At 37.0% G+C, this 27,085-nt stretch overlaps 1 protein-coding gene across 4 annotated transcripts in view; it reads left to right on the top strand.

Annotated features, from left to right (window-relative positions):
• FSTL5 (follistatin like 5) overlaps positions 1-27,085 on the top strand; it is a 422,258-nt gene that overhangs the window by 352,021 nt on the left and 43,152 nt on the right. For 3 of the 4 annotated variants that reach the window (XM_074589804.1, XM_074589802.1, XM_074589803.1), the window contains exons 10-12: positions 250-384; positions 19,249-19,275; positions 23,503-23,621. In XM_074589804.1, the coding sequence (XP_074445905.1) occupies positions 250-384; positions 19,249-19,275; positions 23,503-23,621 (281 nt within the window). The remainder of the gene's footprint in view (positions 1-249; positions 385-19,248; positions 19,276-23,502; positions 23,622-27,085) is intronic. The other variant, XM_074589805.1, reaches the window with a different exon arrangement.

Genomic DNA, 27,085 nt, shown 5'->3' with positions numbered 1-27,085 from the left:
AAAACCTTAGACTGATATTCAGCTCCGAAGTGCAAAATCAGATGAGGTATTCCAGATATCTGTGAGATGAATAATAGTGCATGTAATTCACTAGCCAGTTGAATACCTTTGGATTAGTTTGGCATGCCTCCAAGTTATGAACTCAGGAATGAAAATGGTTTAATTAGTATGAGCAGAGAAAGCCTTCTGAATGTATAATCTGAAAGCACTGTAGCATATCCGCATGTTGAATTTTTCTTCTCCTTCCAGCAAACGGTAGTGAGGTTCACATTAGCAATGTGCGCTATGAAGATACAGGAGCATATACTTGTATTGCAAAGAATGAAGCTGGCGTGGATGAAGACATTTCTTCTCTTTTTGTAGAAGATTCCGCTCGAAAGACCCGTAAGTATTATGAGAAGTGTAAAAATACATTTAGTTCTCACGTAAACGTTAAATCAGTATTAAAAACCTTGAACCATTAAATAATTCAAAATGAGCATGTGCAGATGACTGGTTAAAAAAAATAAAGTTTAAAAACTGATATCCAGGAGTCACTTAAGACAGAGTGCGTAATCTGAAGTTTATGCAGAAGTAAAATGAAATCTCTAGTTCATTCTGAGAGTTGACTAATGTTTCACATTGCTCTTAAAATTTGAATAGTTTCCTCGTGAGAGATTTGTTGCATAGGAAGGGAATATGAAGAGAAAAAAGAACTGGATGCCTAAATAAGACAAAGCAGTAGTCCTGGTGTGGTTTCTGGGGGCTCACGGGAGTGTGAGAAGAAGACCTTTTCCACTCTTTCTTGTATTTTCTTGAGATATACCAAGAGTCAAACTTGGTGCTTGTGACACGAGTATCATCACAGGACTTGATCTGACCTGCAGGTCCAGATCGGTTCCAGCCTGCCCATGTTGTCTTGTGCCTGGATAACTGTGGCTCTCCAGAAATATGGAGCAACAATGACCACATTCACTTGCTAAGCTGGGAGTTCGATGTGCCAGAGAAATCTCTACCACTACCAAAAAATAGCTTTCTTTATCTGCTGTTGAGTGGTAGTGGGGCTTATAAACCTTGTTTGCCTAATATTTGTCTGCCTTGATGCTTCTTTGACCTTCCTTTTCTTTCCTCTGCTCAGAAAAATCCATTCCTGAGTTTACAGTTCACCTGTTTGGTTTTGGGTTGTTTTTTTGGTTTTGTTTTTTTTTTTTTTTCTTTTAAATCTGTTACTTTAATGAATGCTACATATTCATTAGAAATATATCTAGTAAAATGATGGTTAGGTCACTAGTGAGTCTGATTGCATTAACTTAAGGCGTTCTTATTTGGCAGTGCCAAGTACTCGACAGAAGATACTAGAGGCAGAATCAGTAGCACTGCAAGTCTGCCCGACACTTCTGTTGCAAGACTCTGAGTTCAGTTACGTATAGGTTTATTAAGCTTTAAACATTTCAGAGGAAATCTTCCATGCAGGAAAACTTCAGTCCAAATGTTAATATCTTTACTTAGCTGCTTTCAGTAACACTAATTATAACTGTCATTTCAAAAGACTTAACATGGGTTTTTTTTTTATGAAAATGACTGCTCAGACATTTCTGAGAAGGCTGCTGAGGATAAATAAATTGTTTGATCGTGCTGAATTTCTAGTAATCTGGTGATAGCTCGGTCACCTCCATTTGCCTTTTGCAGTGTGTGAAAAATGTTGTGGATGTTGCCAAATTACAAAACCAATACAATTTGTTGTATCCTAATTGTTGTATCCTCTGAAGACCTGATCTGCAGTGATTTTGCACGAATAGCCACACCTATGCAAAATACTCTGATGCAATATTTTTAGGTTAGCTAACTTTACAGGATTTGTAAAATCACGTGCTATGCAATGGACACTGCTTGCAACAAAGGCTTTCAAAATCGACTAGCAGTAAGTTGTTACAATGACCGTTGGTGTCATGAAAGATGTAAACGAAGGACAACAGAACACAAACCCAATTATTTCTAAGACATTTAATCTGAAAGACACGGTCTCCTTCCTTCCTATAAAAGTCATTTACTCTGCGAGCTCTATGTTGTGTGTTGAAGGGAGGCGTTTTACCATTGTGTTCCTTGGTGTCTGAACATGGTTTCCTAAAAATTGGTGGATGTGTAAATACACGCGTAGTCCATAGCTGCATAATTATTCTAATATAGGTGCAACAGATATCTACATGAGATGCTTACTCTGGTACTCTGATTCACTTACTTTAGCACAGAAACCCATTTCTGTACGTGCAAGAAGACTAAGGTACATACTAATAAAAAAAGCAGTTACTATCATTATTATTATTCTCACAACTACATGTATAAACTGCCTTCACAGGTACAAATTTTGATAGATGCAGTTTAAAAAAATGCTTCCATTTAAAAAAAAGTCCCTTTACAGGAAAGAGTTGCTGGCATTACAAAACTGAAAGTAAGAGTAGAATGACTTTATTATTAACTCTTCTCTGCTTGCTTTTATGTTTCTCCCAAAACACTAATTCATGCAGCAAATTAGGGATTATCAGGGAAGAAAATGAGATAGGTAAAACCACTTGGATAGGGTTGTGGGCTTTTCTTCCCCCACCCACACATTTTAAACACGATACTACTACTACTACTACTACTTTAATTTAAAGCCTGCAGATTAGATCACAACTTACATTCTGAAAATAGTTTCTGGTGATGTAAATGTTATTTCATATGATCTGATATAAATTATACATATCATAGATGACATTTTTATGTATAATATTGCTTTTATCCTCCTTTAAGAGAATAAAGCAGATATGTTTACTTTTTTAATCTTTTATTTTATTTTTTTTTTCACTTACTGGAATATTCCCTTCTGGAAATTTTAGGATATTGCTTTGAACAAAGTAGAACAGATTCTCATTAGCTTGTCACTTAATCTTGGCTTGTCTACTTTTTAAATGTCACATAAGGTAAAAATCGTAGCAAAATAAAAGCACTTCATAACGTTGAGTTGATTGGCTATTGAGAGGGTAGTGAGAGCTTTTACAGTGGAGCTCTAAAATATAAACTACAATTGCACTGCATTGAGCTTGACAGTAACTTTATAAGCCACATAATGAATACAGAACATGGTTCCATTTTTACCAGTGTATGTATTTTATTTCCTAGAAAGTTTAATAGTCAGAGGAAATGTTCACTTTTGTACTTATCTGGCCCATTGTTTATGTGCATATGAAAGCTTTTGGTTTTTAATGCTACTTTGCATAATAAGCTCTATTTTTGGTAGTTATCTGTGGAATCTCATTTTCAACAGATCACAAATTTGTTATGTGGAAAACTCAGTATAGTGCTTGGAGAAAAATTTAATATGTGTAGCAGAAAGGGCATGGCTAGCTCATTCCTATGAGAAGAGGTAGTGTAAACAGCTCCTAAGAGAAAATCCTATATTTTCTGGCCTCTCTGCCTAAATTAAAACCGGTGCCATTATGGTTAAATGATAAGTGAAGCTTTCCTTCACTTGTGTGCCTAAAAATATTATCAGATTGCTAGGTTTTCAAAATTCACAGCATGGGTTAGAGGGACATCTAATGCATGTGTCTGTATTATAAACAGAAAAGAAGTAGAGTGAATGGCAAACCTGTACTTAATTGTGGGAAGTGTGATGCTAGTAGCAAAAATAAAAATATTTAACGTAGAGTATAACTTAGGGGTGCCAGGACATTGTTTATTTTAAAATTTCCAGTTTTAGAAATTTTAATTCCAGTTCCCAAGAAAAGTGAATATACTTTAATGGTAATGATTCATTATCTAGGTGGTAATTTGAGATGGAATGGAAAATACTATGAAAGTGCTTTGTCATCCGGATCTATTCAGTATATGCCAGCACTGAACACTGAACCCTTGTACTGTCGCACATAGGTAAAATTTTTAATAATGGACGACAGTTTCAAGAATAGTTTGGCCTCTACTTAGCACGTCAGGCTTTTCCAGTGTGCACTAAACATAAAACTTCTGAAAATATGCTTTCACTTTGGCATTGTCTCAGGTGAGAGGAATTAAATTAGTTTCTTTAAAATATGTGAACTTCACCACTGTCTTTTACCAGTTAACTCATTTTGTAGCTGAAATTTGATATATTTAACAGTAAACATGTCCAAACACGTGCACTTTTCGCTACATTTGTGAAGTTGTAATGGAAATTTTTAGTGTATATTACCTATATAAACATGTTATAAGTACTGGTGATAAATGTCTGGTGCTGTCTGTTATCCTGTTTAATTCCTCCGGTGTCGACCATTGAAGCATTGTGTTATTGCTGTCTGTCTTAAAAAACAGGATTTTTGTTGCTTTTAATTTTTAATGTTTCTGCTCGTATACTATGGGCACTCCTGAAACAGTCATTAGGAGGAAAACATGCTTTTACTCATGTTAAAAATGCTATAGTCATTTTACTGAAAGCATTTACATCACAACTGGGACTTGATATTGGTGATTCATGCAGTGAGATTATCACTAGAACATACTGCAATGAACATGATGATTTCTCTGGTGTATGACACAGTAAAAATCTCCAAGCGATCGGTGATTTCTATAGTGGGTGGACACTTCTTGGGAGTTTGGTAGAGTTCTGAATGTGCTATTTGCACTCAGTAGACCCAGGCTTTAGGACTACCAGAGCAGAGTGGATTCTCAATGTAAATGCTTTTTCTTTGCTCCATGGGCCTTTGTGGGTGTGAAAGTGAGAATAACTTTCTTCTTGTGCCCTTGGTTCTTCTTGGCTCCTTGAGTGGTCCTCCAAGTAGCATCCAAGGAAAGGTAGGTAAGGAGGAATAAGACTGAGTAAATTCAAGAAGTGAGAGAGACCTGGGGAGAGGAACAATGGAAGAGGCCAATAATGTGAGGAAGAAAGGGGGGGCACAGGCAGCAGCAGGTGAAAGAGGACAGGTTAGTGAGAACGATGAAGGAGAAAGAATGGGAGGAAAAAGGGACAAATGATCCCTTAAAAGCTACATAGTAATCATCTATAAGATGTGAGGTTACATCCAGGAGTATCTAGTCACGTTAGTGTCTTGTCATTACATTTCTGTGATCACGCAGCAACAGTGTACATCTTATACTGCTGCTCCTTTTTAATCCATGTGGAGAATAACACTACTTCTAGTACCAATTAAAACAAATAAGAGACATAAGAGAGAAGACTGAGATTTCTATTGTTCTAGTAAGTGGAACATTCTATTTAACTTGCCTTTTTATGTAAGACCGCATATTGGACTATAAATGTATATTAAAGGAAAATCTGCAAATTAGTCAAAAGAAAGTTTGTAGTTAGAAGCAATCTGTACTATGAGATATTTTTGATAATATTTATTTAGTTAGTTCATGTACCATTTTGACTATCTCTGACAGAAAGTAGTTAGTTTCCCCAATCTAAGTGCCTAAACGCAGTTTTTACTGATGTCAGACCTGAAGAAGGGCTTCTGTGTGCGAAAGCCTGTCGGGTTTTTCCAACAATACCAATTGCTGCAGAGCCAGTTGTGAAGAGTTTGACTCTGTCTTCTTAAGAACCTCTGTGTAGGTGTTGGAAAGTTGCTATTAGGTGCCCCCAAACCCTTCTCCTCTCCAGGCGGAACAAGCCCAGTTCTTCCATTAGTTTTCTTCCTGGTGTGCATTCATTTTATAATGTGGTCTTTGTTCTCTCCTCTTCTTCTCAGCAGGCCCCTTGCCTGAGAATTTTTAGATTTTGTAATCTCTGTTGGAAAAGCTATATTTTAATCTCAGAAAATTTGGCCTTAAGGTGAAAGTAAAGTTTTGTGGAAATGCTCTATTGTAACTGGAAACTACTTACAATCATTATAACATTTTATACAAATGTAAAACTTTTTTTTTTTTTTGCTTTTCCCACTAGATATTGATCTGGTCTATATTAATTAGCATCTTAGATTCATAAAGAACACAAAAATTCTAATTACCTCAGTATTTCTTGTGCCATCTTTATTGGCTCCTTATATACCTTTTCAGAACATTCATTTTAAAGTATCATAACTTTGATAGCCAAAAAAGCCATGCAGCATGTACAATCTATACGTCCTAATCCTACCACAATAGCATCTAAAATATTTCTGAATGCAAGAACTGTGCTGTTTTAATTCTCTAGAGACTGGAAACTCTTTTTGTGCTGTGAATTCCGTTTTCACTCAAGTTTGCACTTAAAGACATCAAGAATGAGATAGCTGGTCTGGGTGATAGCTGGATAACCCCTGTGGTGACTGGTAAAAACATTCTGGGGATTAACGACCTGGTCTAAATCTGAAGGCAGCGAAGTCTCCCCTACTGTCATGATCCTCTAATGATACCTGAGAGAACTCAGCTGTGTTAGGAGGAGTCTCTGGCATAATCACATTTGTAATACAAATAGCGGTTTAAAATCTGGTTTTAGTTTCATTCCAATATAGTTTGAATTTTCAGAACAGATATTTCATGGATCCGTAGATTTAAGCATGATGGAACCATTTCATCTAACACTAATCTATCTTGACCATTTCACAAGACATTAAATTGCGTCTTGTTCTGCCTGAATACAGATCTAATGCTTTGTTGGCCTGAAGTGCATCCTCTCAGAAATGCATCTACCTGAGTTGGAGACACAAAGAGTCAGAGATTTCTCTGACCCTCATTTCTCTTGGTATTTTGCTTTACTAATTAATCAGTTTCAGTAATATGGAATAATGCTTAGTTCCATTTTGACATCAGTTTTTCCTTTAGTTTCCTTCGATTCTCTTTTTCTTTTTTTCCCCCAATAAATTGACCTCTTAAGAATTCTTGCCCTGTGAATATACCATCGTTAAATATTGATTACTTTCTCTCACACACACTAAATAGAAGTTTCTCGTAATAAGACAGTTACCGCAGGACTCGGGTGGTCTTTTTGCCTTAAAGACTGTAACTGGTTTTTGTATAGGCTTCTTAAAAAAAATGGAACTGCTCTTTGCAGAAGCAAATGTACTATTTGTTTCTTTAATGTTCTGGAGAGAGAAATACATATCCCTTGTCACTTTTTTCCACTGGTATCAGCAGTGGAAGTTTATGTTTATATGTTTATCTACCACGTGCCCTATATCTTATCAGGCCTCATTGTCCAAATCCTGCTCTTTCCCACCCGTCTCAGTCCTCCAGCATAGACATAGTCTGCATTACTTTTCCCTAAATGTCTCAATTTTCATTAGGCTATATCAAAATGTAATTTATTTTAGAGATGTACTTGACAAAGGAATTCAAACAACTTTTTGAAACTTTGTGATTTATCATAACAGGTAATTCGCAGACTTCTTGGGAAATTATTTTATCTTTGTTTACAGATCATTGATGAAAATGGTCACTACCCATTGCTCTGGACACATTCCAGCACTGTCTTCTTCACCTTTTAGTAAAGATTTAAAAATCAAAACTACATTTGCAGATTAATCAGTTTCGCAGTTTTTAATTAAATTAACATGTACGTTATTACTATTGTATAATTCTGATATTTAATCAGAATATTCTGTGTTACAAATCAGATATTTAGCAAAATTCTGGGTTACATCTATATGAATTTTTACGTTAGCAAAATTCTACTTGCATCAAAGAATATAATCAGGTTTGTTTGAGAGGACCTGGTTTCCATTAGAACATATTAACTGACCTATAATTATATTCATGTCCTTTGATTTCTTACAGAATTGAATTATGTGTGTGTTGTCTATTCTTTTGTCTGGGACAGTCTAACTGCCTACAGCTAGTTGAGTTATTAAGTTTCAGGGAGTGAGGGAGCTACTGGGGGCTTAGGTAGTGGTACTCTGGAATCACACAGAGTCACAGAATGGTAGGGTTGGAAGGGACCTCTGGAGATCATCTAGTCCAACCCCCTGCCAGAGCAGGGTCACCCAGAGCAGGTTACACAGGAACGCGTCCAGGCGGGTTTTGAACGTCTCCAGAGTTGGAGACTCCACCACCTCTCTGGGCAGCCTGTGCCAGTGCTCTGCCACCCTCAAAGTAAAGAAGCTCCTCCTCATGTTTAGGTGGAGTCCTCTTGAACTCTGTGATATATTCTGATATTTTTTCAAAACTAATAGCACCAGACCAAACATCCAAAACAACTTTTACCAAGTCTTTTATGTACTTCATTTGGACCTGGTTATTTTAAATGTTTGTCTTGACTACGCATCATTTACCCTCTTTTTTGTTCCTTTGTAAGGTAGAAAGTATTTAATCAGCCTCTGTTTTCAATTATTGTCCTGCTTCTGTGCAAATACAGGACAAACATATTTATAGGAGAATATGGTCAATGACACATTACCAAAAAAAAGTAATCTGGTGCATATCAATACAATTTAAACCATGAGTGGTGCTGATATCACAGAATGCTTTTCTGCTGCCTTTAGCAGCCATTTGTGATGATTTCCAGGGCCTTTGCTGCTGCATGGGTGTAAAGGAATATCAAGCTGCTGTAACCTCTTCTGTTAGCACAAAAACGGAATGTTAATTGTTACTAAGGCTACTTCTTTTCTTAAGGACTGCTATTTCTCTCTCTTTGTAAATGGGGTCTTTATTCTAGCGCTCCAGCATCTCTACAGTAACAGATAAAGGTGGCTTTTCATTTTCTAGCTTGCAGTACACGCAGATGCATTTTAAGGCACTCTCAAATCCTTTAACTGATAGATTTCTTCTCCATACTACTGGATTTAGCAGTCTGCATGAGCACACAAATTGACAGTTCCACTGCAGAGTTATGTTGATGACTACCTTTGGTAGCCACAAACACAGATTTGGGTCAACCCAGCTCCTAGAAGCCATAAGGCAAACCAAAATCATCAGCTTGCTCTTGTTGAAACACTATGTGGCAGCTGAAGAACTTAAACAGAGAATAAAGATAATTTGACTGTATCTTGACGATACATTTATGAGAAAGGCAGAGTGGGCAAGATGTTACTCGCTTTTTTGTTGCTACAAAGTACAATAATATTCACAGATAGAGGAGGAAGAAATGGCAACTTCTACCTGCAGGGTTTATTTATTTATTTAATTATGTTACATTCAGGTAGTATTAGGACCAATATAATTCATCCATATTTCAATTTTTAGTCAAAGTCCGCATTAGCTGAATATGGTATATAATGCATAGCTAAGGAGTATTAATAAACCACTTTGTGAGCTTAAAAAAAGATAGGAAGGAAAGATTATAGTAGAATGGGAATATCTGATTGAAATAATGGCATAGAGTATATCAGTATAACCTACAGATCTAAAGAAGAAAATCTGACAGTACAGAAAACGGGAAAATAAAAAAGATTGATCATCAAAGACAGGGGAATATTGTCATGGGTGATTTTCAGGTACTTAAAATTCTTATCTTCACTACTGGTAAAATATTTTTAAATAAATTAACTTTAAAAATCTATTTTTTTATTTTTCTACCTCAGTGACTTTGAGAGGTACATCAGTTCTGCTTTGGTTTCCTCTCGGTTTCAATTTAGGATAATCCTGTCAAACTAGAGTTTTAGATCATGAAAACATGTGCTCTTCCCTTTAAAGCTAAACATTTTTGTGTGTTTGTTGTTGTTTATTTTATTTTATGGCTTTTGCAGTATTTTCATATCTTTTAATGTTTTCCAAAACTTCGTTTTATAAAATGCAGTTTAGTTTGCCATTGATAAATATGACTTCTTAAGCATTTATCTAAATTTTATTGTGACATATGCGTGCAGCCTGGGGAGACAACTGTCATGGTAGAAAGTTATCAAGTAATGCTATTAAGGTATTTTCAAGACCAGTTTGACAGTGCTTGATGGTACTTTAATATTTAGTAGCTTTTACTCTTGGACATCAAAGACTCTTGTGTTACTCAGTTCACCCACTATGACATCATCATACTTTACAAAGCAGTGTCTGCAGATTCTTTCACCTGGTCACACAAAGCAGGATAAAAATTATCTGCGTCATGTACTGTGACTTGGGGCTACATTTAAAAAAAAAAAAAAATACCTGTTCCATGCCATTACGTAGATCTATTTCTAACTGTGCCTTTTTTACGTAATGTCATAGTCCTGTCGCCTAACAAGAGATTATGTGATCTGAGCGCTACTGACTTGACAGGTTTATGGCCATCATAAGCAACCAGGCAGCTCCACTGTCTAGGACCTGGAATGAGACTAAAAGCCTTTTGACTGTGATTTATGGCCTAAATTCTCTCCGAAAGGCTTTATGCAACTTTAATGGAATCTTTCTGTCACATCTTATACTGGCTGGTACCTATTTACCTAATTTCCTCAGAGATAATTTATGCTGGCATTTTATTTTATGGGACAGCTCAACAAGTTTATACTTGTTGACAGCATCACAGGCAAAGACTTTATTTCAAACTTCCAAGTATAGGGTAGAAATTCAGCTCATGAACCATTTTTTCTTCCTACTAGGGTAGACTGGATTGAGTTAATGTGCTATGGGAAAGGACTCAGCATGATTCATTATAAAGATTTATAGAAAATAAATTAAAGAACAATAAGCTAACATGGTCATATTTGACCAAAAGTAAAGTGTCAATTTTGACTTTTAACTGATAAATGTTTAATAGTCATAAAAATAGGTATTTGGTTATTGTATTAAACTAACCTGAAACGAAATTAAAGTGTATGTCACGTAAGAACAGAATGAAATAGAATAGAAACAGAACAGAATTTTTATGGACATAATTACTTTAAAAATAGTTGAAGCGAGGAATAGATAACTGATAAAAAAGTGTTTTCTTCACAAATAAATTAAATTTTATACATATTTATATTTTTATATAAGCCAAAGAAATCTGAATTTCTCATAAAATAAGAATAAAATTAAAAGTACACATATATATAAATGTTTTCATTCTGCTTGATAGTGGAAGCTGGGCAAAAAGTAAATCACCTTAACCTCATCTTCACTTTTATTACTGTTATTTTTGAAATAAAAATAATAATTGAAAAATTGCATGGCTTGGAAGCCAGGTAGTGATGATGGTAGATTTACCCTGTAACATAAGGGCATGTGTTTATATATTAGAGATATGAGAAAAAAGAGTAAGACAACAGATACGTTCTCTTTATGATGCGTACATGATTAATGAGAATGGTTGCCAGTGGTGGTAGCTATCAGTGAAGTAAGCAGACAGCATCCCTTCAAACGTCTTGAAATTAATTTTTATGCAATGAAAAGTATAGCAGATTATGGTAGGTCAATTCTGAAAAATAATTTTGAATTCCACAAAATTGCCATATTGTCCTTCATCATTGTCCTATTTTCTATTACATCTGCTTGTTACCTCTTGCCCTTATGGGATGTAGGGCTTGAAAAGGAACAGTGTTTTCCTGTTGGATGGTGCAAAGTCTAGCACAGTAAGCTGATACGAAACTGTTGATTTTTATCTATTAGCTGTTATGTTCTGATAGAAAGAGGGGTAAAATATTTACAGAATTTTAAATCCAAAGCATGTGTTTTGATGAGACAAAACCTGGAATTGTTCATATTCATGAACAATCTTTATGTGCATTCAGAAGATATCAGTGGATTGTTCCCCCCTGTTTATTGGAACAATATATGATGCAGAAAATGTTTTTCTGCTCCTTCCGTTCTTAAAGCCATTTTAAACTGCATTGTTCTCTTAGTGCAGCAAGCTGGGAATTTTTTCAGATGTTAAGGTTTTAATTGGTATCTGTTTTGTTTGAGTGCCAGTCCAACAAAATAGCATTTTATGAAAACATTTTATTTAGCTTTCATGATATGTAATGCCAGCAGAAAAGAAAGGAAAATTTTAGATAAATTAACCACACATACATAAAATAGGTACAAAAGAATGTCAGTTTTTAATTTAAAAAAAAAAAAGAGTTAATGGTTTTTAAAAGCTCATTCAGCATTTTCTTAGATAGCAACCACTGAAGCGTGTGATGGAAGAGGGAAAACTGTTTCTGGAAGAAAAGGAAGTATTGTACTTAAAGAACAAGTTTCTTTTCTGCATCTTACTGCCCTGAACTTGTTTTTCTCTGGGTATTTATAGTATTGTGTACTGATTACTGATAATGTGAACATCTAATTATATTGCCAAAAGGAAGCAGAATAGCTACATTTAATCTTCAAACCCACTGAATGCTAATCTTACAAATATATATATACACACACAGACACTTATTTCCAACTGTTATGCCTTAAATATTTGGAAATAAAGAAAAGTAGGGAGGAAGAACACTGTAGTTGACATATTTGGAAGCTTTGACGTGGGCTGTCGAGACAGAAAAGTGAACTTAATGACATTTATCCCCAACGTGATAAGAAGGAGAGGGATTCAGAATATATTTGGAAAGTGACTTTGTAGTACCCTCTTATTCATTTAGCAACAGAAATGCCATTGATTTTTGCAGTTGTTCTTTCCATCCTAAGGGGATAAGAATCAGTACTGCTGCTACAATTTGCTGCAGAATTTCATGAAGTACTAAGGACAGAGTTTACCGAAAAATGTGCCAACCTATTATGATTCAGCCAACATAGAAAATGAGTAACAAAGATGAAGAGTAGGCTTTCAGATGTTATGTTAGCTACTCGTAATCAAAGACTGGGTCTGAGCAAGAAAGCACAGAATAGGTCCTATGTAAGGACCATGAAGAGTGATTTTTATGGAGCTGTAAGTGTGCTTAAAACAAAGAAAAAGAAAGAAATCCTCTTTCAGGAAAACGTGGATTGTCCCCTGATCTGCACTGGATGGGTGGGGGGAGAGAGAGGCAAGGTGCAGGGTTCTTTTTGTACGCCAGTATAAAAGGCTCAACAACAAACGGTGTAATAAAATAACTGCTTTAATAGCATAGAATAAAAAGAGAAATACAGATAGCGAGTAAATCCTGTGTCCCTTCAGATGTGGACACCCCACATTCATGAACTCTGGAGTTCAGACGAACTCCAGATGGATTTTCCCGTGTCATGCTGCACAGATCCTGTCCATGGAGAGGTTCCCTCTCCCTCCCATACTGTGGTGGCTGTTATCTTGTGTAACAAACAAAACCATGTATCTTCTGACCAATTGCGACGTTATCTTGGTCATAACACCCACCAGTGTGCAGTGCAGGCCATTATGGGCATTCCAGCGTATACCCTTGCAGCAGCTACCCATGCTAAGACACAGGCTTCCCAAGCCTTAATGTAGCAGACATAACCTGCTGGAGGTCACTAACTCCTTGGTTACAATGTCTTCTGCAACGCTCCCAGTACATCTCCTGATATTATTTATTAACTGTATGTTGTCTGAATACCCTTTTCATAAATCAGGGAAATATGGCACAAGAGAAGATGGTAGTGTTCTGTCTTAAAACCAGAAAATTTTACTGAGATCTGGCAATAATTATTTATTTTTACATCTTGAAGTTTATAAATGTGTGAGAATTGAGGATAGGATGTGGCAGATGATGTTAATTTTTGCTTAATCAAAAAGAAAGGTAAGCATGTTCCTTTGCATACTTTCTATCTACAGATGTTGTACTTGTTCTGGGATTATGGTCTTTATCTCCAAATTGGACATCTTTCTTGAATACAAGTTCTAGGACTGATTAAAAAAATAAGTGAAGTTTCTTGATCTGTGTTAGGTGAGGTGATGGCTGTTATTTATGTTTTTGTATTGCATTCTTAAATAATGTCTCATTTTTCCTCAAACTGATTTGTTAATTTTAAAATTAGAATTACTAAGTGTGGGGCTTTTAAAGCACTCCTTTTATCCTCTTTTATATTTTTTTTTTTTTAGGAAAGTTGAGAACAATATATATAATTCTGCATTAGCACGAGTTAACACATTCTGTACTTAGCATCTTAAATCATTTCATTTGATGCTGTGTACTTCCACACAGTTGAATAATTGTAATTACTTTTTATTTTCTTTCCTATGTCACCCCTGGAAAAACGACTGATAAAAAGTAGAACTGCATGGCTAAATTTATGGGACCTCAAGTGCCATATATTACATGGTTCTTTCCTCACAATGTAAAGAGAAAACTCATTTTAAAGAAAATCCTCCAGGTTGCCCTGGGGAAATTAATTTGCTTTATTACAGAAGATGATACAAACACAGAACTGTCATCTGAATATAGAGCCACTGTCAGGGCATGCAGGGGTAAAGTTAGAAGTTCCAAAACCCACTTGGAGCTGAATCTGGTGAGGGACATGCAGGGCAAAAGATAGGCTTCTATAAAGACCTTGGCAGCAAAAAGAAGGCTAAGGGAAATATGGACCTGCTGTTAAGTGGGGCAGGGGACCTGGTGACAAAGGACATGGAAGGGGCCAAGTTGTAATGAAGGTCTTCTTCACATCAGTCTTTACAGGCAAAACTTGCCGCAGGAATGTGACACCAGTGGGAAAGACTGGGAAGTAAGTCTTCCTCTTGCAAGGAAGCCTTACCTGTGGTGAATAGGATCAGATTAGAGACCGTTTAAACAAACTGGACACTCACAGGGCAAAGGGCCTTGATAAGGTGTGCTCACAAATGCTGGGCAGGCTGGCCCGTGACGTTGCGAGGCCACTCTCAATAATCTTTCAAGGATCAAGGTGATCAGGGGCGGTTTCTGCAGGCTGGAAGAAAGCCAGCGTCATTCTTCGAGAAGGGCAAGAAGGAAAATGCAAGACATGGTAGCCTCACCTTGATCCCTGGGAAGGAGATGGAGCAAATAACTCTGGAAACCGTTCCCAAAACCATGAAGGACAAGAAGGTGTTAGGAGCAATCAGCATGGATTTACGAAGAGGAAACAGAGTCTGGTCAACCTGACAGCCCTCTGCAATCAGGTGACTGGCAGGGTGGATGTTATTTATCTTGTCCTTAGAAATGCTTTGGACATTGTCTCCCATGACACCCTCAAAGACAAACTGATGAAGTACAGGCTAGACACACAGCCAGTGGGGTGAATTGAAAACTGGCTGAACTGCCAGGCCCAAAGGTTGTCATCAGTGCCACCAGTTACATCCAAAGGCCAGTCACTTGCAGCATACCCTAGGGTTGTTTCTTTCCTCCTCCTGTCTGTCAAAGTACAGATGACCAATTTAACACCTCGACAAAGGGAAACAAACATAACCTTAGTATTCCCTTTTTAAAGTTGTCAGCTTTTATAAAGACTTGGCTGCATAGTGCTCACAAAGCAGATGCCATATTTAGTTGATGAGAAGGACAGTGCAATATTGTCCCAGTTTCTTCTACTTTTGGTCATAGTATATGTTTGGGGACACTTCAGTTGCTTTCATCTTGCAGTGAAAAAAAGGTTTTCTGTAGCTCTAAAGTCATAAGGATATAATTTTCTCTTAAGCGTTCTTGTTAAACAAATGAACACCTTTTTCTTCTCTAAACTAAAATAATTCAAGATCTCTTAAACCTTTCATTCCATTCTTTCTGTAGTTGCCAAACTGATGATCTACTGGTTATGTCTTTATCTAAAAAATAGTGTCTGTCAATAAAACATCAAACTAATATTCCATCTCAGGATTGCAATTTGTAGTCAAAGGTTTAGCAAAATAATTAAATAGTTTAAACATAAGCAGACAAATGTTATTTGGAATAGAGATGTTAAATACCCTGTTCGTGTCTGCCACTGAAATATACAGTAAAACAACTCCATTTTGTGCTGTTAGCACTGGATATAAATCGAAGAGTCATACTGGTGTTAGCAATTTAGTCACCAAGAAGCTTCAATCGGAGCAGCCGAATGTCTGGAGGACACATACTCAGCCAGTGTAGCCAAGACTTCTTTCAAAGCTAGTCTCTTCTGAAAGTAGCAACCTGAAATCAGAGGAGCAACTATAAAGGCAGATGATTGAGAAAAAAATTTAAAACATGCTGACTCCATTTTGACCTTAGTAGCAGTTCAACAGAAATTCTGCCTCTTGATGTAAGGGTTTACTACTCAACCTGAGTAAGTGACAAGATGGCACACTGAATTAGTCTTGGCTTTTGTCAGTTTATTGGATCCTAACAGTTCAAATATTAAAGGAAAGGCAAGGATGATATTTGAAACTAATGCACAAGTCCAGAGAATAAAACTTGGTAATAAAACACAGACTGAACATGTTTGAAAGCTGCACTGATGTTCTGTGTTGGGAAGGGGGAACTTCTTTATTGCTAGTATTCAGTATCACTTCACTTCTGTAGTATTCCTGCTACTTTCTGCTTATAGAGGGATCTCTTATTTGTACGCTTCAAAGCCCTGAAGGTAAAAAGTAATCATCACCTTCATTTTATCAAGGGATAACTGAATGACACAGTATCTCTGGGGGACAGAAGTCCCTCCCACTGTAAGCGAAGATCAGGAACCTGAACCTACAGAAGTCTATGGGACCTGACGAGATGTATCCCAGAGTCCTGAGGGAACTGGTTTATGTAGCTGCCAAACCACTCTCCATGATATTTGAAAAGCCACAGCAGTCAGGTGAAGTCCCTGGTGACTGGAAAAAGGGAAACATTGCCCTCATTTTTAAAAAGGGTAGAAAGGAGGAGCCTGGGAACTACTGACCTGTCAGCCTCATCTCTGTGCCTGGGAAGGTCATGGAACAGATCCTCCTTGAAGCTATGCTAAGGCACACGGAGAACAGGGAGGTGATTCGAGACAGCCAGCATGGCTTCACTAAGGGCAAGTCTTGCCTGACCAACCTAGTGGCCTTCTATGATGGAGTGACTACATAAGTGGACGAGGGAAGAGCTACAGGTGTCGTCTGACTGGACTTCTGTAAGGCCTTTGGCGCGGTCCCCCACAACATCCTTCTCTCTAAATTGGAGAGATACAGATTTGATGGGTGGACTGTTCGGTGCATGAGAAATTGTTTGTGTGATCACATCCAGAGGGTAGCGGTCAACGGCTCAATGTCCTGATGGAGTTCAGTGACAAGTGGTGTCCCTCAGGGGTCCATACCGGAACCAGTACTGTTTAGTATCTTCATCAGTGATTTAGGCAGGGGGATCGAGTGCACCCTCAGCAAGTTTGTGGACAGCACCACACTGAGTGGTGCAGTTGACATGACTGAGGAATGGGATGCCATCCGGAGGGCAAACTCAAGAAGTGAACCCGTGTGAACCTCATGAGGTTCACCAAGACCAAGTGCAGAGTCCTGCACCTGGGTCTGGGAAACCCCCAGTATCAGTACAAGCTGTGGGATGAAGGGATTAAGAACAGCCCTGAGGAGAAAGACTTGGGGTACTGGTGGATGAAAAGCTGTACGTGAGCCAGCAACGTGCGGTCGCAACCCAGAAGGCCAACCATATCCTGGTCTGCATCAAAACAAGCGTGGGCACCGGGTTGAGGGAGGTGATTCTGCCCCTCTGCTCTGCTCTGGTGAGACCCCACCTGGAGTACTGGATCCAGCTCTGGAGCCCCCAGTACAGGAAAGACATGGACCTGTTGGATTGGGTCCACAGAAGGGCCACAAAGATGATCAGAGGGATGGAGCACCTCTCCTATCAGGACGGGCTGAGAGAGTTGGGATTGTTCTGCCTGGAGAAGACAAAGCTCCGGGGAGACCTGATTGCAGCCTACCAGTACTTAAAGGGGGCCTACAGGAAAGATGGCGACAGACTTTTTAGCAGGGCCTGTTGCAACAGGACAAGGGGTAATGGCTTTAAACTAAAAGGAAAGATTTAGACTAGTTATAAAGAAGAAATTTTTTACAGTTAGAGTGGTGAAACACTGGCACAGGTTGCCCAGAGAGGTGGTAGATGTGCCATCCCTGGAAACATTCGAGGTCAGGTTGGATGGGGCTCTGAGCAACATGACCTTGGTGAAGATGTCCCTGCTCATTGCAGGGCAGGTTAGACTAGATGACCTTTAAAAGTCCCTTCCAGCCCAAACTATTCTGTGATTCTGTGGTTCTAAATACTGTGTCTAAGGCCACGCAATGAGGTAGCTCTGTTGAGAGAATTTGTGGAAAAAAATCAGGAGACAAAAAATAGTAGAGGAGAGGGAGAGAAAAAAGAAAAGCCTAGTAGCTCTGTTATCCTAAGCCTCTGAATCATGAACTTGTCAGAAAGTAGACTGACGCATTTTCCAAGGACCCTTCTACATATATGGTGCTGTGTATATTCTTTCAGAGCACAAGAACGAGAGAAACGCTGCACTGCATGAGGCAAAAAGCCCATCTTGGTCCTGTCTTCAGCAGTGCCTGGTAAAACAAGATTGGGAAAATCACAGCATTTGGGACTTTTCTGGAGTGATAGTTGTTCCTGTTTCTACTCTCAACCTTGAGCAGTCAGCAGTTGAGGGACTTTTGGGTACCAACATAATTTTTAATAATGTGTTTTCCATTACTTTTTCCAAACTTTTTTTAAAGAGCATTAATGTTTTTAGCTTTTGCAACACTGTTTCAATAAACATCACAGTTTCATTTTATCTTTGTGTGACATATATGTGTTCTCTGTGTTGTATTCCTCTCCTTTAAATTTTTCTCTATTTCTTAAGATCATTACTTTACAGAACACTTTGTTTTTCAGTGATGGTGTTTTAAACAATTTATCCCAGGGCATGCTGAGCTCTAAATATTTAAAATTTGCACAGTTATATTTGTTTTCTTTTATTCTCCCCAGGCAGAAAGAGCAATATTAGGATAATTAGTTTTCATTGATCTCAAAGGTCTAAGATCCAATTGTAAACAAGATAGCCAGATACAACTTATGCTTTCATGGAAAAAACAACTAAAACACGTAGCTGGTTACCATGCCATCTTATAGTTCTCATCTCGGTCTTCCAAAGATAATGACAAACACTATACAGCATGACACCTTTGATAGCATGGCTGTGCTACAGCAATACAGAAGAATATCTTGGATGCGGTTTGGTTGTGTGTGTTTCTACGTCCTGAAAGAAATCTCTTCAAAGTCTGGTGCTTAAAGGAAATTATGACAATTACATCACCTGTAATCAATATACATAATTTATGTGTATGCAAACTCCATGTGTGTTTTGTAATGGATTGTGAGACACACGACTGGTAAAGGCCAATGGAGTTAACTTGGGGGGGTTTAGCGGGGGTGATGGGATTTACCCTAACCCCAATAACTATGATGGCTAATCAAAATTTTATCACGTGACCTACAGACCTTTATTTAATCATATTGTTAATTCACAGTTTCTGTTGATTTACCTGTAGAAGTATTTTAGTGAATCAGAGGTTAAAGCATCATAATTATTTCAAAATTGATATATCATTTCATGGTTTTTTTTTCTTGTTCATTTGTGTTTTCTGTTTTTTCTCTCTCTTACATGCTGCAGTTGCAAACATATTGTGGCGAGAGCAAGGTACTAATACAGATGGCTTTTTTTGATATTTTCTATGTTATGTGAAATGTTCATCTATTGTTCCTTTTGTGTGTTTGGTTGGGCTTTTTTTTGTTCATACTCTATACAGTTACAGTAGTTACATTCCCCCTTGAAACATTTGAGAGATTTGATGTAAAGAAAAAATATGGTGGAAAATAATCCTTTAAATGCTCATGTCTTTGAGAACTGCTTTTCCTTTTGGGGAGAGAGAAGGAAATAAGATGTTCAGAAATTTCGGACAGTTAGTCAAAGGGATTCAAAAAGAAGCTCAGATTTAAAATGTAGACCTTTGACTTTTGTTTGTTTGATGACATGATAAAGCTTCAATCCAATCAGCCTGTACGCTGTTGGGAGTGATCTTCTTGTATGAATCATTCTCATTTGAAAAAATCATGTTCTTAAACTGTTTAACTAAAATTGAGGTACCTGATGATGCTTAATGAGACAAATAATCTTCTTATACTCAGGAAGGGTTTGTAAGTATTGGGAAGGGGAATGGAGGTTTGTGGTTTGTGACCAACACGAGGATAAATGTGAATACAGACGGTATCAGGTGTTATAACATAGAAAGCACGGAAAGTATAGTTTATTGACAAAAGTAGGTATTTTCATATATATGAGAATCTCATAAAGCATATTGTAGAAAAATATCATAATCAAAGTAGTCTGTTTTGAATTTAAAGTTGCAATTTAGGAATGAATGTATTTCAGGAGTAGGAAATGTTTCAATTATTTCTATTGGAAGATTGATAATACTGTAAGTGGATCAGGCTTTGCTATGAATTCATGCTGCATATGGTATTTCTGCATGTTTCTTAGAGATTTTTGTTAATTTAAAGATTTAAAAATTTGATATTTCGTTTGCCTAATTACATAGTAACCTTTGTCATTTCCCAGTGTGTTTGCAAATACGAACTAGTTTTATTTTTTATGTTCCTGTTTTACCGGTTGCTCAGCTGATATAAACAGTCAGTTCCCTGATTATAGCGGAGCTCAGCTGTGATCCTCCTGCTGTATTGGCCTTGCAGAGTACAAATTATGTGTTCAGAGTGTCATACGATTCTGCTGTTAACAATTAAACTGACACACAAGAAGATTCCAACACCAAAGTTTTCAAATATATGGTATTCTCACCACTTATTGGGAAGGTATCACTTGTGTTTTATCTTGAATAAAACTGCAAACGTGACTGGCACACCCTTGAATTTTTTAGAGAATTTTCAAGTCCTGTGTTGCTTTAAGTGGTTAGAAAGCACTTAGGAAAACTTAAATTTTGTGACAATAAAGACCAATTAAAAATAGTAACTTACCAGAACGCTTACGGTAAAAAGATTCAAATTTCTCTTTGACTATTGTGAAACTAAACAGAAAGCAATTTATAGTAGAGGTTGAGAACGTGAAGTGACATCATCATCTTCTAGAGCTGATTTTCTTAATCTCTTCTGTGTTTCTCGTTGGCCGAACAAATACTGTTCCTGGTTGCAACATTGGAATTCATTTACAAGAGAGCAGTATCCTGAAGATGCCAGTTAGCATCACGGCTAACTTCTCTGGGCCATGCATACTTTGTCATTTTCTGTTATCTAAGTATTACCAGATAGGGAGGAAGGGATGGCTGATTAGTAAGACAACTAAGGTAATGAAACCATAGATCGGCTTTAGTGCCTGCAGTGCATATTTGTATATGGAGTACACAAAATACTTACCACAGCTGCTTGCTTGTGTAAGTGTGAAAAGAGAATGTGTCAGAAAATCTGAAAGGATTTTGAAAGTACATTAATTTGTATTATAGTGATAATACAGTATATACACAAGCATAAATATATCCAGATATTAACCTATATGCAAAAAAAAAAGCCCCAAACCACCACCATTTTTTTTCAAATCAGTCTTAGCCAGTTTTAAATATAGATTCAGTCTAAGTGGAGCAAATATATTTGCATTTATTGTTGTTGCTTCCAGCACAGTATTATAAATGTGCTGGGTTGGTTTAGGTTTGGTGGGAGGAGGCTTGCAAAATCAGGTCAGTTGTCTTTAGAGGAGTAGCTCCCATAGTTGCAAAGAAGTGGCTTGCCTAAGTAATTAGATATTGGTATAAATCAGATATTTGTAGACACGTGCTCAAAGGAAGAGTTTTGGGGTCATAATAACTTGGAAGGGGGGATTAGTTCATTGTATCCACAGGTAAAGGTGGATTTTGCATTGAAAATGGTGGATTTCACTATTGAAATGGAAGGACATTTCTTACTATGTCTCCTTCACTGATTTTGAAAAACAGTTTGTTGAACATTACATTGGAAATAAAGCCTTAAAAGTTTAGGCTGGGTTACTATGCACAAATATTGTTCGTACATTCGAAAGCCTGTCTTGGGGTAATAGCAACTGAGGAGGAAGTTTTGGGATCAAATGTCTGTATCGCTTTGGGCTATTGGCTGATTTACTTCCTCACATTCTGGTATTACTTATCCTGCAAATAACTATAATATACTTAATCAACGAGGCCAGGGAGAAGGGAAGACCTTGTTTTGTCCCCAGCCAGCTCCACATACTTATTTATCACCAGGATACGGTAAGCCAGTTTCTCAGCTATATATCTCTACGCTGTGTTCACTGGTAGGGGCAGGCTAACCTCAGTTAGGCTTATCTGCAAATTCCAGCTGTTCTTACGGGATGCGATGTCAGGCATTTTTTGAAGAAAGACCTTGACATATTATCTTACATAGGCTGTATGATTTACCTGCAAAGGCATACAAAAGTACCCTTTGGCCAGAGTGGGCACGTTGCCCTTAGTGCAACCTAGGCTTAGAGTAGACATGATCGGTAAGTTTCCCTGCAACCTGAGCCTGCTTCTGTGCTACATCCAATGCAGCCCGGACACTTTTCGGTAACCTAGGAACAGACAGATTTTATATGAAATGAAGAAAACCCTGCTTGGAGATTGCCCCTTCTTTCTTTTTAGGAAAACTTGGACAGAAGTGAGAAATGATTCCACGAGGTTTCTCAAAGATAATTGAACTTCCTTGTTCTGGGCATGGCCTGACAACCCTATGCATATTACTACCTTCTAAATGACTGTATCACCTATGTGATTCCTAATGGGGACTGGGAACCTTTATGTGTGTGTATACATACATACATCTATGCAGAAACACACACAACCCCCCCCGCCCTTAATGTTCTCATTATTTTATTTTATATTAAGATGTTTTCTCTTGATATTAACATAGTTTTTCCTTCAGAATTTAGGATAAGCAGAATTTCAGACTCAAATTTATTTTTCCTGGGTTTTATTCCCCTGTGTTCCTGTACCAAATATTGTTTTGTCAAGTGGCAGCTTAGGGCCTGTACCCAGGATACATATACATTATTATCAGTGTAACCCACAATTCAGCTGTCCGTGTTGGTTATGATGGTAATTTTATGAGTACTGTGGTTTTCTTCATAGAATTTTACAAATATGAACTGGTCATCCATCGTAGCATCCACATAGCAAATCAACAGCTGTTGTCTTGCTTGGCACGTTTTAAACTAAGGAGAATGTCCCTTTTTGTGTTCATGAGCACGACCACAGATATTATGAGACTTCGCGCTACAGATCTGGTTCCCACCTTCTCCACAGAACATTACATCATGCCTCTCATTCAGCAACATTGCGGCAGAAGGATTGAATAGTTCTATAAACATTTGTGGCCCTTCAAACTTGGAATGACTATCTGCCCAACTCTGGCTTTCCAATAAAATACAACAGAAAATATTTCCTTTCCTGACTGAAAGAAATGTCAAATAAAGGGTTATAACAAATATTCAGAACTTCTCTGTCGATGTTACACGGAAATTACTTAAACTTTACTATCCCTCAAAAAAAGAAAAATAAGAATACATGGAGAATTTATGTTTATTTGATTTCAATGTAGGTGATTTCACAAGATCACTTCTGTTACTGCAGCTGTCAAACTATATATTTCAAGATCTGTTTTCATAAAGACCCTGTCTTGCCAATGGAGAAAACTATGAGAAATTCTGAATAACATAACAGTTTTGTTTTAGCTTTACAGCCAAAGATCCCATAGGATTAGCTGTATTAGCACTATATGCATTAACAAATTGATCTCATACCAAAAATGTGATGAGCTTTAGTTCAAGTCAAGGATTTTCTTTTTTGTCATTATTTAGTTTTATACATTTCAATGTGTTTTTGTTCCTAAGGTCTGGGCATTGGGAACATGTTTTATGTTTTTTATGAAGACGGCATCAAAGTAATACAACCAGTGGAATGTGAATTTCAGAGACATATTAAGCCTAGTGAAAAACTCCTCGGTTTTCAGGCAAGTTATTATTTTACATTTATTTGTAGCGTTTTCACAATTATAGTTTTCCTTAAATAAGAATTTATAATTGCTAGTTTAGTGTTTTCTGCTTGATAAATGTCTTCTCAATTAATAAGTAGCTTATAGTGGTGGACTCAACATTTCCTGTATTTTCCGTGATCAAATTCAAACTTTCAGTCTCTCTCTTAGATTGAATATTCACTGTATACTTTTCAAACCCTTTATTTTCTTTGGTTGTCTTTCTCTTTTCCCGGTCCTTTCCTTTAACAGCTCTCTACTCTTTATTTCTGGTTTGTGTGGTGGTGTATTTTTTCTCCCCTCCCTCCCCAGTTAAGTGCATCTCTATGAATCAAGGATTGATACTCTCTCTATTAAATATAAGACCTAAAGTTATTATTTTTAATGTCTTCTTTTTTCTCCACTGGTTGTTTGTCTATATTAAACTGTCAGCTATCATGAGATAAATCCCTATCCTGATAAACACTCTTGCAGCTCCAGTGAAGTTAGTAGAGATGATTGATGCTTTGACTCCAACTTAAAATTCATATAAGTAGTTTCAATAATTTTATTGTCAATAGATTTATAGCTTATTTCACCAAATTCTGTGCATTTATGGAGTAGTTTCCATGTGTAGCATACATAAAAACAGTAGTGTATTCTCCACTTCCATTTTTTCTTTTGTTGCTTTTCCTTTACAGCTGATCAGATTGCTAGCTGACATGATGCATGTTCTCATAGGAACACTTGGTACTAGTCACTACATTAAGACTTGTTCCATATGATATACTGCCTTTCAAAAAAATAATAACTTTTTCTCATTATTTGAATTTGAATGAGTGACCTTAAAATACGTAATGATCCGTGAGCTGTACGCTTTGGGTTTTTTCCCCTAGTACCTAAAGCACACTGAAGTAACAGCAGGACTGTCTCAATGGGATTTGCCTCTTCAGTTATCATTATTGATGTCAAAGGCTGCTGTACTCAGCAGCAAGATTTATTTTACTGTGAATAATTATGCTTTGAACAGCTAATCATACCTTGATTTGTGCTGCTTAAGTGAAATTAGGTTGACACAGCCAAAAATAAGCCAAAAAGCTTTTTTACGGCTGTTTAATTCAAAAGCTGATTATTTAAGAAGTCTGCTAAAATTTTATTGGTCTAAAGTGCAGCCTAGATTTTAAGTGTACTTTTATTGAAATGAGGTAATAATGAGGATGAATAAGTCAAACTTGTTTCCTTTTTGTGGCTTTCAAACCTGAAGTAGCATATCATAATTCTATCCTCCACAAAAAAAAAAAAGGAGGTGGGGGGGGGGGAAGAGACTTGTCCTTTGGATATCTTTGGCTTGTGGGTAGGTGTGGTAAATATATATAGAGAAATGTATGTCATTTTGCCTGTTACATTCAACAATACTTCTACTTATTCCCCTGAACACTGAAAACATCTTTGCTTACAGATGGTGGTTAATAAATCTCTATTCCTGCAAGGGGAATCAGAAATATTTGAAAATTATATCCTTGTGTTTTTCTATTCATAGTGTCATCATTGTTCACTCAAAAAAATCGAGAAATAGTTTTCAGTAAAAAGTTCTGAAATTTTGAAAAAACCCTTTAAGATTACTTTCCTCCTAGAAGAAGAGTTTAAAAGAATTCCCTGCATATACTGCTGATACTATGACAACAGCAGTATATTCTTGAAAAAACTCATTGACTATGAAGCGTTAGACAACTGTTTCCTCGTCTGAAGAATATCATATCTTCCTCAAGCTTCTTTGGAAAATCTGTTTTCTCCAAGTAAGAATAATGAAATAACCCAGTTCTGTCCCAGGATCAGATTTTTATCGAGTTCAGCATGTGATCTTTTAGTGGTAAGAGCTCATGTGATAAATTGCTCATTAGGAATTCTCTTTGTCTCTGTCGTATAACTGTTAATCAGAGATGGTGCATATGTATGTATGTGTGTATATATATATATATACACACACACACTGCGTGTTTTGAGGTGGCTTTACATAGCCTTTCACATCTATGATAGCTATTGCTGATAAAATCTCCATTACTTACCTCTTAAGGTATACCTAAAGGAAATACAGGCTTGCTTAAACCTCTCCCATTTCTCTACACTTTTCTGAATTAGCTGTTCAAGTGATAAGTAGAAGGCCAGTAGACCTGTTTCATTGCTAAACATTTGCTGAAGTGTAGGAACATTTCTAAATTCTGCAGCGCAGTTTAGGTACTAGAAGTGTTACGGAGAATGTCTGGATGTTACACATGATACTGCAGTGTTCCTCCCCAGGTTTCCTGTTTGTCTGTCAACAAAATAAATTACCTTTAGCTAAGCTCCTGTAAAAGAACGAACTCAGATGTTTCTACATGGCACTGCATTGTATTGTGAACAAATATTGCAGCAGTTACACATGTACATATTTAGGTATGCTAATTTTGCTAAAGGTAAATACAATTTCTCAATAACTCTATACTTGAGAACCCTTATCTAAATATTTAATTGCCTCTTACACAACTGAGTGTCAGTACAGCAAAGCACTTTAGTGTGCGTCTAACATGGGAAGCAATTAGACTTTCATTGTGTTTAAATTGAAGCAAAAGGTTTAGTGCTTTACTGGATCATCATGATTCACAGAAAATTATAAAGAGCTTCCTCATCTCCTTCCCAGAATCTCCTAAATGACTTCAGTCTTCTAAATTAATAGCAAATGAAAGTACACTTTTATTAGGCTAATAGTGACAATTTTAGATGCGTAGGAACAGAAATAAACTTATTTGGTTTTTTTATTGTTATTGTTTAGTTATACCAGGTTTGACTGTTGTTTATTCAACCTGTTGTCAAATAGATTCTTAACCACGGTCCAAGTAGAGTCTTTCAGCTGTTAAATATCTCATCATTCTGAAGGGTGTCTGTCATTTTCCTCACTAGCATGCAACCTCTATTTATTTTCTGCAAATTAATATTATCCAAAGCCTTTAAGTTCTAATTCTTTTGCAAAAGTGTTTTTATTTTCTCTTCCCAATGAATCCCAATTAGAACAGTTATTCTAGGAGGCTGGGGGTGGGGAAAGAAGGAATTGAAACATATGCCATTGTTGAGACCAATGGAAAAATCCTTTTCATTTCAACAGAATCCCGATTTCCTCTTTCTTACAAGAACTAGTGCATAATGTCCATATTTCAGTGAACTCACACTCGAAGTTGAATATATGTTGGAGGTGGGCACAAAATACTTAATTTCCATATAGTTAATGTGACTACATGGCAGAGCAAGGTTTCTACACAAAAGTTTTGAAACGCACTTGTTAGTCCACAGAAATTGCTTTGGTTTACACTCTTGCAGCACAGTAAGTGTAGTAAGTGCAAGACTGTTAACCTTTGTTTGTTTAAAAAAATGTGAAAAAGGTCCACGGTCTGGTTTTTACTACAGAATGTCAAGTAAACCGTAACAATATA

The sequence above is a fragment of the Larus michahellis genome, chromosome 5, assembly GCF_964199755.1.
Source record: "Larus michahellis chromosome 5, bLarMic1.1, whole genome shotgun sequence".
In the NCBI taxonomy this organism is placed as follows: Eukaryota; Metazoa; Chordata; class Aves; order Charadriiformes; family Laridae; genus Larus; species Larus michahellis.
This window is presented reverse-complemented; position numbering and strand designations above follow the sequence as displayed.